The 13,465-nt window shown below is 44.8% G+C and overlaps 1 protein-coding gene across 3 annotated transcripts in view; it reads right to left on the reverse strand.

The window, feature by feature from the left end:
* Window positions 1–8,101: 8,101 nt before the first annotated feature.
* The window catches only part of ANTXRL (ANTXR like), a 54,956-nt gene continuing 49,592 nt past the window's right edge, over window positions 8,102–13,465 (reverse strand). For 2 of the 3 annotated variants that reach the window (XM_068687976.1, XM_068687978.1), the window contains exon 18: window positions 8,102–12,483. In XM_068687976.1, the coding sequence (XP_068544077.1) occupies window positions 12,253–12,483 (231 nt within the window). In that variant the 3' untranslated portion in view covers window positions 8,102–12,252. The remainder of the gene's footprint in view (window positions 12,484–13,465) is intronic. The other variant, XM_068687977.1, reaches the window with a different exon arrangement.

The raw sequence follows: 13,465 nt of genomic DNA on the forward strand, positions 1-13,465 counted from the left end.
CTGTTCTACTAGCTCTAATGGAATTATTATACTTCTAATATTCTTATATACTATGTACTTATATACTATATACTTATATACTACATACTTATATCTATATACTTCTAAGGTTCTACTTCTAATTAGGGCACTGCTATATCATGATAGAAGAAACAGTTATAGATCGATACACATGCACACACACAAAAAAAAAAAAAAAAAAAAAACAACCACCTTTTCTATCAGGTGCAGATGTTTCTCTGTGTTCCTTTGTCACCTATAAAACCAGTGGGAGCTCTGCCAGTGATTGGTATGAGTGCTGAGCCAGACTTAACTTTGGTCCCCCTCCCACTGTGGCAGAATTTTGACACTGCTGAAGTCAGCATGTCCATGATGCCAGTTACACTGGTGACATTGTGATTGGTATCCTGACTTCTGTTTGTTTACAGTGAGGTGTCTTGGTAGAGACAGCAAAGGCACTTGTGTCTCAAAATCTTGACAAAGAAAAAGGGAGGCAAGGAGACATAAAGTATTTCCCAGAGAAGTGGTCTTCAGACTCTACTCAAGTACCTGTGATCTTCACCATCTAAGCAGACTACTGGGAACCCTTTACATGAACAAAAGTAAATGAGGAAGTTAAACTTTGGTAAATGGTTCTGCCTGTCTGAATTTGTCATTCAATGTATAGACAGGTCACTGAGCCAGATCTCACAATGTGGGCACATACATCTGCCCTCTCACCCAGATGCCAGTTTCTGGGATGCACTGAAGAACACACAACTAGAAATGTGTGTGAGGTGGGAGTTGTTTGTTTTCTCATTTTATTGTGAGCTTACACAAAGGCTGTTGCTTTGTATGGGAAAACCAACATATTTCACAAATTGGTTTTGTAGTAACAAGAACTGAAAACAGGGCAAGTAAGTTTATAATGGAAAAGACTTTTGTATCAAAGGCACTAAAAATAGCAGCAGTGCTGCTAAAACAGCCAGCTTTCCTTAAGCTGAGGGCTGTGGTCTAGCTGTGCTAGTTGAAAATCTTCCAAATGTTCTATTGTTTCCTTAGAGAGCTCTGCCAAATATAGGTGGTTCATCCTTAGTGTGGAATGAGACCAGCCCCTCTGTAATACTGAGATAATTAGAGGCCATGGGGATCAAACCAGAGAGGATGTGTTTAGAATCATGGAGAGATCAAGAAATCAAAATAAGTTCGTTCTCCCAAGAGTTAGGCTCACAGTGCCACAGCATCTCAGTTGTGGGATGGTGGGATGTATCATCTGTGCCTCAACAGACTACATTGTGCCCCAAACTGTGAGTTATTTTCAGCACTAATTTTTGTCACAAAAGTGATAAATGAGGGCTGGATGTTTCAGACATTGAATCAGCAGCAGCTCATGAACCAGCTCAGTTAGATGCAAGAACAGAAGTACACTGATGGTCAGGGTTCTTCTGCCTGGAGGATTTTAGTCAGCACACATTTCAGGGCTGATTTGTGTCTCTTTGACAGTGATAGAGCAAGCAGGTCACAGCTCACCAGTGAATATGGCTATATAAAAAGTGCACTGCAGAAAGCACAGTGCTGCTGCATTACCAGCTTGGCTCTGCATGGAAGCTGCAAAGGGCAGAAGTATGGCTGAGAAAGGAGCAGCACTGAGGAAGGCAAAGGGAAGAGCCGGGAAAGACGATCTGCCCATGGCAAGGACTTGGGAAGGAGGTGAGGAGGTACCAGTAGTGGCAGAGGTCTGTAAGTGCTGGGGGGAGGAAAGATGGCAGCACCAAGGTTAACCCCAAGTTTTCTTCAGCCTACAGTGGAAACAGCACTGAGCAGTGGCAATACCAGGCTGCAGTTACCTAGCTGCAGTCCAGCTATTGAACACCCCAGAAATGCTGAACAGTTCCAGGTCCAAGAACTGCACCTCAGTGGAACTCTTAGCCATGAGACCTTTTCTGTTGCAGAGATCTACTTTGGTGCAAGATAAATAACAGTAGATGCTGTTAGCTGATAGGCTTAGACAGTAATCTTCTTCTATGCTGGGTACTAGGGAAAGCACCACATTGCTGCCAAAGCTGTGTGGTGTCTTGAGGACTGCTTTTCTTGGGTCAGCCATGTCTCATTCTGGTCATAGCCTTTGTGAATCTCAGCAGACTCTTAGGCAATTCCTATGCAAGCAACAGAAGTCCAGCATTGCATCACAAATTGATGGTAACCAGGAAACAAACGAAAACTCTTATCCCAGGAGACTTTTACAACTCTCATTTCCAGTTTATGTTGCTGTCAAAAGGCAGCTCTCTCATGCTGTGTGTGTGACCTGACCTACCACAGGGAGCACATGCTTCCAGCAGCAGGCTGCTCCTGCTTGGTGCCCATGCAAACCCCATCCCAGCGTGTGGTGTTGGCCTCATGCTCGTGGCGGCTGGGGACAGCTCAAGGCCAACGCTGGTGGTGGGTGGTGAGGGTAAGGAGGGCCAGCAGCTGGCAGGAGTGTGGCCACGAGTTTTACAGCCAGTGTGGCAGCAGTGTGGCCACGGGTTTTACAGCCGGGGAGTTGCTGCTCCTTGGCAGGTCAGGCACAGAGAGCACCATCACCTTGTGGGCGGTACAGGAGCCGGAACTGCAGGTTTAACCAGGGGTTCCAGAACAAAACCAGCTTAAAACACATTATTATTATTATTATTATTTTCTTTAAAAGCCACGTTGACTTCCCGCACTGCTCTGGGAGCTCCCAGCAGGCTGCTCCACCGCGGGCCATCGGCTGTCCAGCCCTGCCCTCCAGCGGCAGCCTGGCCGGGGCCAACCGCAGGCGGGTGAGAAGGAGCAGGGGGACCGGTCCCTCAGGGCAGGAGGAGGCCCTGGGGGGCTCTCCCTCAGCAGAGGGGCAGGGGAGGTGTGTGGACAGCCAGAGACCTCGGTGGGGCGCTGGGGGATGCCAAACTGTGGTGGTATGGGTACAGCAAGATGGGGTTGGTAGCAGCCCTTTCTCCATCCTGCGGATTGGTAGGGCTCTGCTCAGAGCATCACTTCCAGGGCAGCTTCAACCATCTCCCTCTTCGTTGTCCTGAAAGACGAGTGGCTACAGAGAATGTTGGGGTCGACAGGCTGCCCTACAGTGAGCCAGCAGGCTCCTGGGGCCGACATTTGCCCTCAGTGCACTGCCTGGCCAGCAGCAGTCTTGCAGGGTGCAAGTGCTTCTCTGCAGCTTGTCTGCCCCGCACAGCTCTCCAAGAGATGGTTGGGAAAGGGGCTGCCAGGGCCAGATCCTGGCAGAGAGACATCACACACTTGGCTTGGCTGCGAGCACACCGACAGGGTATTTTTACACTTGTTTCCTGCTGTTGATTGAGGCTGTTCACAACCAACCAAAACCCTGGCAGTCCAGACTGAGCCTTCTGTATGGCCAGTGTGGGGAGCCTGTCCCAGAGCATCCCCATGCAAAGGGGAGAGCTGCTAAGGCACCCAGAGAGGAAAGCAGGCTGCTGCTGAATTCAGACACAGCCACCATGGCTACAGCTGCAGAAACTGTCAGAGAAGGAGTGCTGAGACGCACAGTTCAACCAGCCATAGCTGGGCTCTGTCCTTCCAGCAAGGGAAACTGAAGCACAAAATGGAGGGCAGAGAAACAGCCAAAGCCTACTTCTCCTGTGGTAGCATTACAGGAAAGCAGGAAAAACTTGATGCTGGCTTTGCCACCCCACAAGAATGACACTGCAGAGCTGGTGAACCCAGGGGTGCTCAGTCAGCTCCTCAGAGCCACCCTTGGCACCAGCAGGCTGCAGATCAGGCTGTTGGGGAGCAGACAACCCCCACACGTACACAGCTCAGGAAAAAGAGAAGGATGCGATTCCTGGATGATGTAGGAAACCTACCCTCCAGATATACCTTTCAGGAGACCCTGCCAGAGGCACTGAGGCCACCCATGAAACATCCTGCCTGTTCTTCCTGTGGTGATGCTGGGTCCAGATGGGTTAGACGAGGACCTGTTCCTTTGCTCCTGTGCTAGGGAGGAAAATGAGCTATTTGCTATTTTAACCTGTGGGTCACTTCAGCAATGCAAAAACCATTAGAGTTGGCAAAAACAGACAGAAGGCTGGGAAGCTCCAGAGCCTGCAGGGAGCTGTCTGTTCTCCCCACTCACTTGTTCCCTAGAAGAGGATGAGTGCTGCAAGACATCTGCTAGCTCAGGAGCAGACAGACCTGACTCTCTGTGACTGTCCTGCTGGATGGCTGTCATTCACAATGTCTCAGACATGGGCTGTAAGCATTTCTGGAGAGGGAGGCTCCCAGTGACCCACAATAGACCCAAGTCTACTGTCATGATGGCAGTGGCTTTCAAGGTTTATTAACAATCTTCTGAAACCATCTTTCTGCTGAGGACATTGCAGCATTTCCCAGCTGGCAGCAGGCCCAACAGGTGGAGCAGAAATTCAGTAAAGAATAGAAAAGACCTCTAAAGCTGACCATCACTAACTCCTACCTCTGGTCAGGTTCACTTTTGCATAAGGTATTTCTCTTATACAAGGAAACAGAGGCACAAAGCAGTCACACTTGTGTTTTTGAGGAGGTTGAGCTGCCACAGATGCTTACCACATTTTCCCATCGGTTTTGGTTAGCCAAATATGCTTTTGATGACGTAGAGGAATCTTAAGACTCATGTTTTCAGCACAAAGCATCTTCCTACATACTGAAATAATGGAACATAGAAAACACTTTAGTGTACTTAATATTCTACCTGAAAGGTGCATGAGCCATGGTCTCTAAAGAAAGGGTAGTTTTATTTAGTAGCTTGTCAAATGCATGTGTTTTTACTACAAGAGGATGTCTTGAATGCTGTGTTCATCTGTGCCCTCTGTGAAGACTCAGTCTATAAATCCAAACCCCTTTGCCCTCAGAGGGAAAAGTGTACACCTCCAGTGCTGTGTGCTCTGGGTCATGAGACCTAGGATATTGCTGCAAGTCTGCTCCCAAGAATCATGTCTCTGAGGTTCAGCAGAATGCAGGAGAACAGTAGCATGGACAAAGGGCAACTCAGCTGTTACATGGCAATAACAAACTGGTATGGGAAGAGCTCACTTTGTTGAACTTGGTGGCAAAGACACAGATAGGTTTATATAAACACTTTTAATGAAGTATTTATAAATGCATGCCAATGCTGCATCTTGGAAAGTTTAACAGGAAACATTTTTCAATCAATGTCACAGGCAAAACCTTGCAGCAGGATGTCACATTGTTCCCTTGCTTTCAGGGCTTTTAGCTCTTTCGTTTCATCTTTGGGGTCTTACTGGTTCTCCTGAGCTGCTGTCAGAAATCAGAGTAGCACTTAGCTAGGAGACTTCCAGCATACCCTGCCTTGCAGTGACATGGGGTTCCTCAGCGTGAGGGGAGGGGGCAACTTAGTTGCAGAAACCAAAGAAGCTTGGGATTACTCTTACCCCAAGGCCAAAGCACATTCATAGAGTAAAGATCAGAAAATTTTCAGTATGGGCAACATACTCTGCCTGTGGTTTCTTTAGGAATGGGAGCATGGGGAGAATGGGTATTTTTCAGTTACTGGCTCAAATGCTGAAGCCAGTAAAATTCTTGCTGCTGACTTCCACGCAGCCACATGTTGGTGTATGTTCACATGTAAATGCCACTCCTGAGACTGTGAAGTATGTTTGGTGAAAGGTGCTAAATCAGCATTAGAGACTATTTATAGACAAGCCTGTAACCAAAGCCTTAGCCTTAGCCCGCATTGTGGGGAAGTTCAGGTCAAAGCTGAATTCTGTTGTCTCAGACATGCAGAAACCTAACCAACCACAGCTGCAGCCAGTGTTGGGTTTTTGTTAACGCAGAACAAAAATGCCCAGAGCCTCGGCTCCAGCTTTTATTTGTGTGATCTCTTTTGAGAGCCCTAGCCTCCCTTTCCCGTAAGAACCAGATGGAGGAACAAAAAAGAGTGAAGGCCACAAAACCATTCTGTCAGCCTGGGGAGCGGAGTGAGGGCAAGCTGGGCTTTGTCAGAGACCCCGATGCCATGAGGAGGCGCACAGCTCTAGGCAAAGGATTTCAGTTCCCACAGGGATGGGGGCACCTGGCTCAGTCACCATGCAGCTCCCCCCAGCTTTGTCAGAGTTCACACAGCAATCAGGCCCCCAGAAAGCAGTGCCTAGAGTTTTTCCAGATGAGGCTTTACTGTGCTATGAAGCTGGGCTTAACTGACCCCTCCCATTATAGCTCCTTGGTAAGGATGGGGATAAGAGCCCAGATTGGCCCAGTGAGCATCTTGTACTCAGCTGGCTGCCAGACACACACTGCTTTCACAGGAGGATGGCATAGACAGAGCACAATTACTCCCCCCCACACACAATCTCTGCTAACAATGAACCTAGAGAAGCCTTTGCCCAACTCCAGCTGAGAAGGAAGTCACAGATAAGTCACAGATGTGCTTGGCATCACCCTGTCATGTTGTGTATCCCAGGTAGCGATGGCAAGGGCTCAGGGGGCTGCGTGTGTGCAAGGATCAACTTCATTTCCCATTGCACACAAGACTGTGCAAACTATGCACATAGCACAGCTCAGCAGCTTTGCAGCATCCTTGGTTTCCCATAATTGTAGCCTACTTAGGTTAGAGATTTTTGTGGATAACCCCTGCTGACCTCCTTGCCTGGCTCATGTTTCCCCCAGCCCCCCAACCTCTAAATCCTCAATGAGGCTTGGAGAGATATAGAGGAAGCCTTAGCAGCAGCGAGAGAAGAAAAAAATAGCTTCAGAGACAGTGAAGGAGAAGGGAGTTTAGGATCAAGTCCTGCATTCTTCAGGCAAGGCTTCTAGAAATCAGTAGTTGTGCAGAAAAAATATTACAGATAAAAACCAACCATGGCCAGATGCTGGTGTCTCCAGTGTTTTCACAGGTGTAGGCTTTGCTATAGAATTTGCTGTTTGCCAAAGACTTGAGCTCTAGCATCTTATTTTGCTTGGCTTTATGTTCCTGTTTCTATGCACTAGACTCCTCTTTAGATAGCAGCAATAAGCTCACATCCTACTCCCTGTGTCAATCAATGTTCAAGTACCAACTTCAGTGGAAGTTACTCATCATTTCTACCCTACCTGAGAAAAAAAGGCTTAAAACAAGTGAATGAGACAAGGATTTCAATTCTCAGGAAACTGAAGCACTGAATGTACCCTCGTCTCTAGTCATATAATGACTAAACAGCAACTTGGGATGGGAATTCTGGCAGCCCAACCCCACATACTCCTCCTGACTGTTAGAGGGTTGAGCTGATTAGAAACCCAAGTACAGAGAAGCTTATCCCTTCTTAAGATGACCCTTATAATGAAATTCACTGTAGTGTTTAACCAGTAAGCACTTTTATTGTTGATTCTGAATCCATTAAGACTACATTATGTTGGATTACAAGACGTTGGCTACATCTCCCACATCTGCATGCAGGCATTACATTTGCAATGTTTTCTCAGAAAAATGGAGCAGGCGCATAAAATGCATAAAGGTTATATGATTATAACATGGAAGCAGCATGTCAGTTACAGAAATTGGTACCACATGTATCAATACCACCCCCCCACACACCCCCATTTATAACTTCTTTGTCCATCAAAAATCAAACTGGTTTCTCTGTCCCTCATCTCCGTTCCCTGGCTGTCTGTCAGCCCCCATCCCCACTGTTTCTGAAAACACACTTTTTTTTTTTTTTTTTTTAAAGAGTTTAGTACAGTAAACTCTTAGCAGAGTTTAGTTTTTCCCTTAAAAACAAAAACCTTTCTCCTTCACTATTCCCTCCCCCCAAAATGAAAAATCTATCATAACCTACACATCTCTTCAAGCAGTGTTAAATGTTAGGAATCTATTGCAGTATCAAAAGTATCAGATCAGTAACAAACTTCTAAACATACTAGGATGACCCTAAAATTCCCCTTTCCCGAAACTACCGAGAACTGAAAATGCTATACTGCATTATCACACTTGCATGCATGTATCCTGAGCCACCTGTATTTATTCACCTTAAGCCCCTTTTAATAAATAACTGTCCAGCAGTAACATCCAGAAGTGTGCTGTCTCTTCCAAATTAAACTATATTTACAGAAGTAGGGCTGTTTTTTTCAGTGAAATGTTTTTTTTTTTTTTTAAACAAAACAAAACAAAATAACAACAATAAAAACTAGCAAACGATTAAAGAGAAAGCATATTACTGATCACGTTGTCTAAAGACCAACAGGAGTAAAAAGCATTAGGAGCACCAGGTGCACATGCATTTGAACTGCTACAGTTCATGAAATATCATTCATTGTTATGCTCACTCATTCAGATGAGGAGCAGATTATTTTCCTTTCTTTTTCCTTTTTACATTTAGGACTGTCTGCTCTGCAGGCTACTCCCACAGATGGCAATGCATGCACTGAGGTTAAAAGATGGCCATAAATATGCTTTGATCAATGTGGTTCCGTATCAGCTTTAAACACTTGGGGTTACCCTCCCCGCTGCTTTGCACCTTGTGTCATTTCACATCTGTGCTAAGTGTGAGCCAAAGGTCCCTCAAATCCACATTTTTCTCTTGGATGAGGGGAAGCATTAGATGCTCACTTTTTGTTAAGTTTGAAATGATGCTGAGCTGGAAAACACAGGGGAATCATCCCACATGAGAACATTTCTTAGCAGTGTAAGTACTGTAATCAAAACTGATATACACGCATATCAAAACAAACATAGTTAAATCTTAAGCCAGTTAGAAGGATTTTTTTTTTTCTTTCTCTTATTTTGAGCCAGCTCTCAGCTGATACACACCAATATTACTGCCTTGACTTCAGTTGGCCTATGTTAATTTACATAGGTAAGGATACCATACACCAGGTAAGGATCAAGCTTGAGAATCTGAAATAGCAACTGTTTTCTCTTACTGCATTGTTATAGTGCCTGAGATCACTGCAACCAGGCACATTTCTACAAAACCAAAAGGCCTTAATGTAGCCAGTGCGGTATTTACATTTCAAAGGTAATTCAGCCAGATTCGCTTTCTTTTCTTCCCACGTTACCAGCAAACTATCACCTAAACCTGCAGTGCTGCCATCATAGAAGCTGGTGGGGGGCACCAAAAACTTTGAGTTATCCACCACACGCTTAAATTTTAATATAGTGAAGATGCTGGGAACTCCATTTATGCTAAACCTAATTTTCAATTTCTTGGTGCTTTCTGCTTTATCATACATAGATCTGATCACCTGGAATCACCAGACCACTCCTATTCTTGCTTCACTTGTACATTATGCAGAAATTATAAGTAATTTATATCTGCAAGGCTTCCTATTTGTAGCAAAGGAGAATATTTTCCAGAACTACAAGTGACAGGTGTGTTGGAAGTTTGATTGCAGAGAGTCCTCCCTAAGCCAACACCTGCATTTTCACTGAAAGCGAGTTAAATTCTACTTTAACATCAATCAAAGTCTGCAACAACTCTGACCCCCCTTCAAGATCTATACAGGAGCAAGAGAACAAAGAATCTGTCTCACAGGCTTTTTCATTAGCTGAACTTTACTCCTAACACATTAGTTCAACTTGATTAGCAGATACTAAATCAGTAAGCAAATTTTCCCTTTTAGTATCACGTAATTTGTGAGATCCACCATTATTACAATCCCATCACCACCTGTTGGTAAGAGACTTAGCATCTACAGAGCAGAGGCCTGCTCCAATCCCACAAGCAGATAACTCTCACAGGCTGTGTTTTGCCCCAGCAGGGGGATTTTTTTTTATTATATTTAATTACCCTCTGCCATTTCAATTCTTGAATAGCATTTGTGGCTTATTGTCCATTGTCCATCTAAACTGTATTTGTGGCTGATGTGAGATACTACCAGGTTCAACTGTATGTACACATTACAACACATCTTAGATCCAACAAGTTTACTTCACATAGGCTTCCATAGGACAAAAATAACATCAACCAGTGATCTCTGCTTGTGAAAGCACCTTCCCCCATATCCAGGTTCCCACCCTCTCACTGGAGTCATCCAGTTGCTTCCACTGGTGTCAAAAGTGGAGCTTCACCAGAACTGCAGTAGAAAATTGGACGCATTTAGATTCACCTTTCAACTAAAAGAAATGGAGATAAGTGAGCGATGACTGTGTTGCACTGGCTACAGAACGCCTTTCCATTCATAGGAGTGCTGCTCTCTGAGCAACTTTTTGTAAAGGAAGAGAAACCAAACATTAAAAACCTACACACTTCCCACACACACAGACACATACATACATACACACAGTTCTCCTCCAAACAGAAACCCATTCTTAGAGATCAAATTATGCAGACCCTCTTCAAGTGGCTAAAAACATGAGGAGAGCAGAGTACATCCCAGTTCTCCTTTCTGATTATGAAGTCACAGGTCAGCAAAATACTTGTGCATAAGGATGTTCCTCTTGACCTGCAGGACATATTAATGCATGCAGAAGTGCTTTGCTGGCTCCAAGGCCAGCTGGCACCCATGAGTGTGATTCCATTACCTGCACCAATATACATGAGGTAAGAGCATAACTCAAGAGAGCAGAGCAGTGCAAGAGGAGAAAAGAGGCTCTGTGGTTCTTCTGAGTTTAACTTTGACAGCCTCAGCTGCATACACACGGCATGTCACAGTGATCAGCACAGACTGATGAGAGCTTGGTATGGTGTTCTGCAAGTGGGACTTCCACTGGAAATAGTAAGCCTGATTCCTATTTGCACCAGTGCAATGTTATATGCCTGTAAAAACTGCATGAAGAGGCCCTTACATATGGAATAGTTACATGATACAGCTAACGTTTTATCTTGGATCTATATGCCAATAACTCATATGATGTGCTACACACCCACACCTACACACAGATGGAGAGATAGGTATATGCTGAGCCATAGTGCAACATACACATTATTTCTACAAACATCCTAACTACACAGCTAATGACTAAGCTAACCAGCACAGGGATTTGCAGACACCCTCTCCAATACCATATGATAAGTACTGGTGGAGAAAAGCAAGCTCAGGTGTTACTTTGATTACTAGGGAATGATCTGGGCACAACCCACACAGATGCCACAACACAAACTAGGCATGGGCTGTCCCACAGTCCCGCGTCAAACTCCCACCTCTGTGTAGGTGCCCCATCACTTTTCTGATGACACGTAGAATTGAGGGCAAGCAGTCAAGACCTGGGAAATCCTCCAGTCAAACTTTATAGAAGAGAGGGGAAAAAGCTAGCACCGACAAACCACACTGTGCCTATCGCAACCACAGGTAGACTGCAAGGCTACATGTTATTGGGATCTGGGCCATCTAAAGAAAGCTACTTATAGGGGGATTTATTTACGCCTGAATCACAAGAGGATCCAGTCCTGCCTGGCAGTAAGCCTGAGAGGAAAATGTTTAGTGATTAACCAGCAATGGAATCAGTCCCTCCTGATTTATATGACATTCTGTTTGCATATGGTAGCATTCATGCTCAAATTACACATTTTTGTTCCATTTTGGAGTGTGTTTTCTGTAAATGAAAACAAAACACCTATCCAAAACACTTTTCAAAATTCTTCTGAACTTGGATGAAGCTGAACCTAGGTTCAGACTTCTGGAACCAAAATCTGGTCTTCAGTGACTACCCCATGCAACCAAATCTAAACATACCTAGAAACGGCAGGCTCAAAACTGATTTTTCCAGAGAAAGACACCCCTCTTATATGTGAGATTACTGGCACATAGTCTTATCTTACCTTATTATTGTTATAACCTCCTTATAAAAATTTCATGGAAATTCCACCTGCAGAACTAAAGGCAGAAATTATCTTTGCAATTATTGTTCCATTTTAACATCTGGATGCAGTACTGTTTGGGAAACAAAAAGCAAATTCTTCAGAGAACTATGTTTAACCAACTTGCAGGTGGCAGCTATCAAAACAGATGCACGTGTATCCAGCTAAAGTTATTAACGTATGATCTGTCATACCAAGTCAGACAAATGTCATGTGTAAATAGATCTTCAAACGTATACATATAAAAGCTGCTACTGTATCTAGATGATCATTTTGGTTTGTTTCTGTACCCCATAGCTCTGAATCTATCCACTGAATGTTTACTCAGCACGTGTGGTATAAATATATTCATACACTAAAATTGACACTTGGCAATTTTTTTCTTTTTTCTTTTTTTTTTTTTTTTTGCTGACCAGCAACAAAATCTGATATCTTTAACTGTAAACCAATACTCAATAAATATGCCGCATTCAGCAAAGAGACATATTTTGTCGATCAGGATTTTGCTGTACTAAGCCATGGGCTGCGGAGGTGGCCGTGAAGGAGGAGGTCCAGGAGGGGCTCGAGACGGGGGTGGTCCAGGAGGCGGCTGCCTAGAAGGGGGCTGCAGAGACACGGGAGGAGAAGGGCTCCTTGGAGCATAGTTGAGAGGAACATCGTCACGTCGTGGCAGCTTTGGCGGTGGGCTGTAAGGGGCAGAGGTCCCATCTGACTTCACCCGAGTGAAGTTCATGCATCTTCCCTGGAGGTAAAAGAAAAATTCATTATTCATAACAAGCACGTGTTTTGACTCATCAGCAACTAGCCAAGAGTGTTGAAAGCAGAGGGGCCAGGCTGCAATTAGAGGTCTTCATCCAATGTCATTCACTGGATCCTAGACATGACATTGAGACAAGGCTGCACTAAAGGTCAGTACTAGAGTCCGATGTTTTTCCTTGGGTTTCAGAGCTCCTGCCTATGGAGAACAGCCTAGGACTGGTTTAACTCAAAAGGAAGCCCAGTGTGACTTTGCTCACATGCACCCTCTTCTTTGCTATAAGAGCCATGCAGAATCTGGCTAAAGCCACAGATCCACCGCAAAGTCCTGCCTGCCTCGGTGAGATCCATTACTGACACAGCTGTGCTGGAAAAAAAAAAACTCATTGGGAAAAATAGGATTATACCAAACAACATTAGCAAAGGCACTATCTGTAGCTTTCCTTTTCACAGTGATGCTAGCCTAGCTGGTGTCCATGCTTCCAACGCTGTGCTGGGATAGTATGTCTGTCTTCTCTGCTCCAAATGTAGCTGGGGCTTCTCTGTCATCCTCATAAAAACCTATGATGTGTGGGATTTATGCAGAGGGAGCTCCAGTGGGTGTATTTTCAGCATGGATGTGGGATACAGGCAGGCAAGACCTGGTGGAGAATTGTGGATCTTGGAGCAGGAGTAGATGAAGTTTGGGGAAAAAATAAAATAGCAAATGCTGAGGATATCTTACTCACAACTATGGGCTACACACAGCTACAGCTGGATTTCCTTAAACCAAAACAAAGCTCTATACAGGTTCCCACTAACCAAGTTCCAGACAGAAAGAGATACAGACAGACCCCAAAGACCACCAAGCCTTTCCTGTGAGGAGCAGCCAGAGGCATTTCAAAATCTACACAACAATCTCATTCAGGAACCAGGACCTCTGCTGTCTGCTTTACTTGCTTCTCCCATTGACCACCATGTTTTGTTAC

This window comes from Anas acuta, chromosome 7 (assembly GCF_963932015.1).
Source record: "Anas acuta chromosome 7, bAnaAcu1.1, whole genome shotgun sequence".
Classification (NCBI taxonomy): domain Eukaryota; kingdom Metazoa; phylum Chordata; class Aves; order Anseriformes; family Anatidae; genus Anas; species Anas acuta.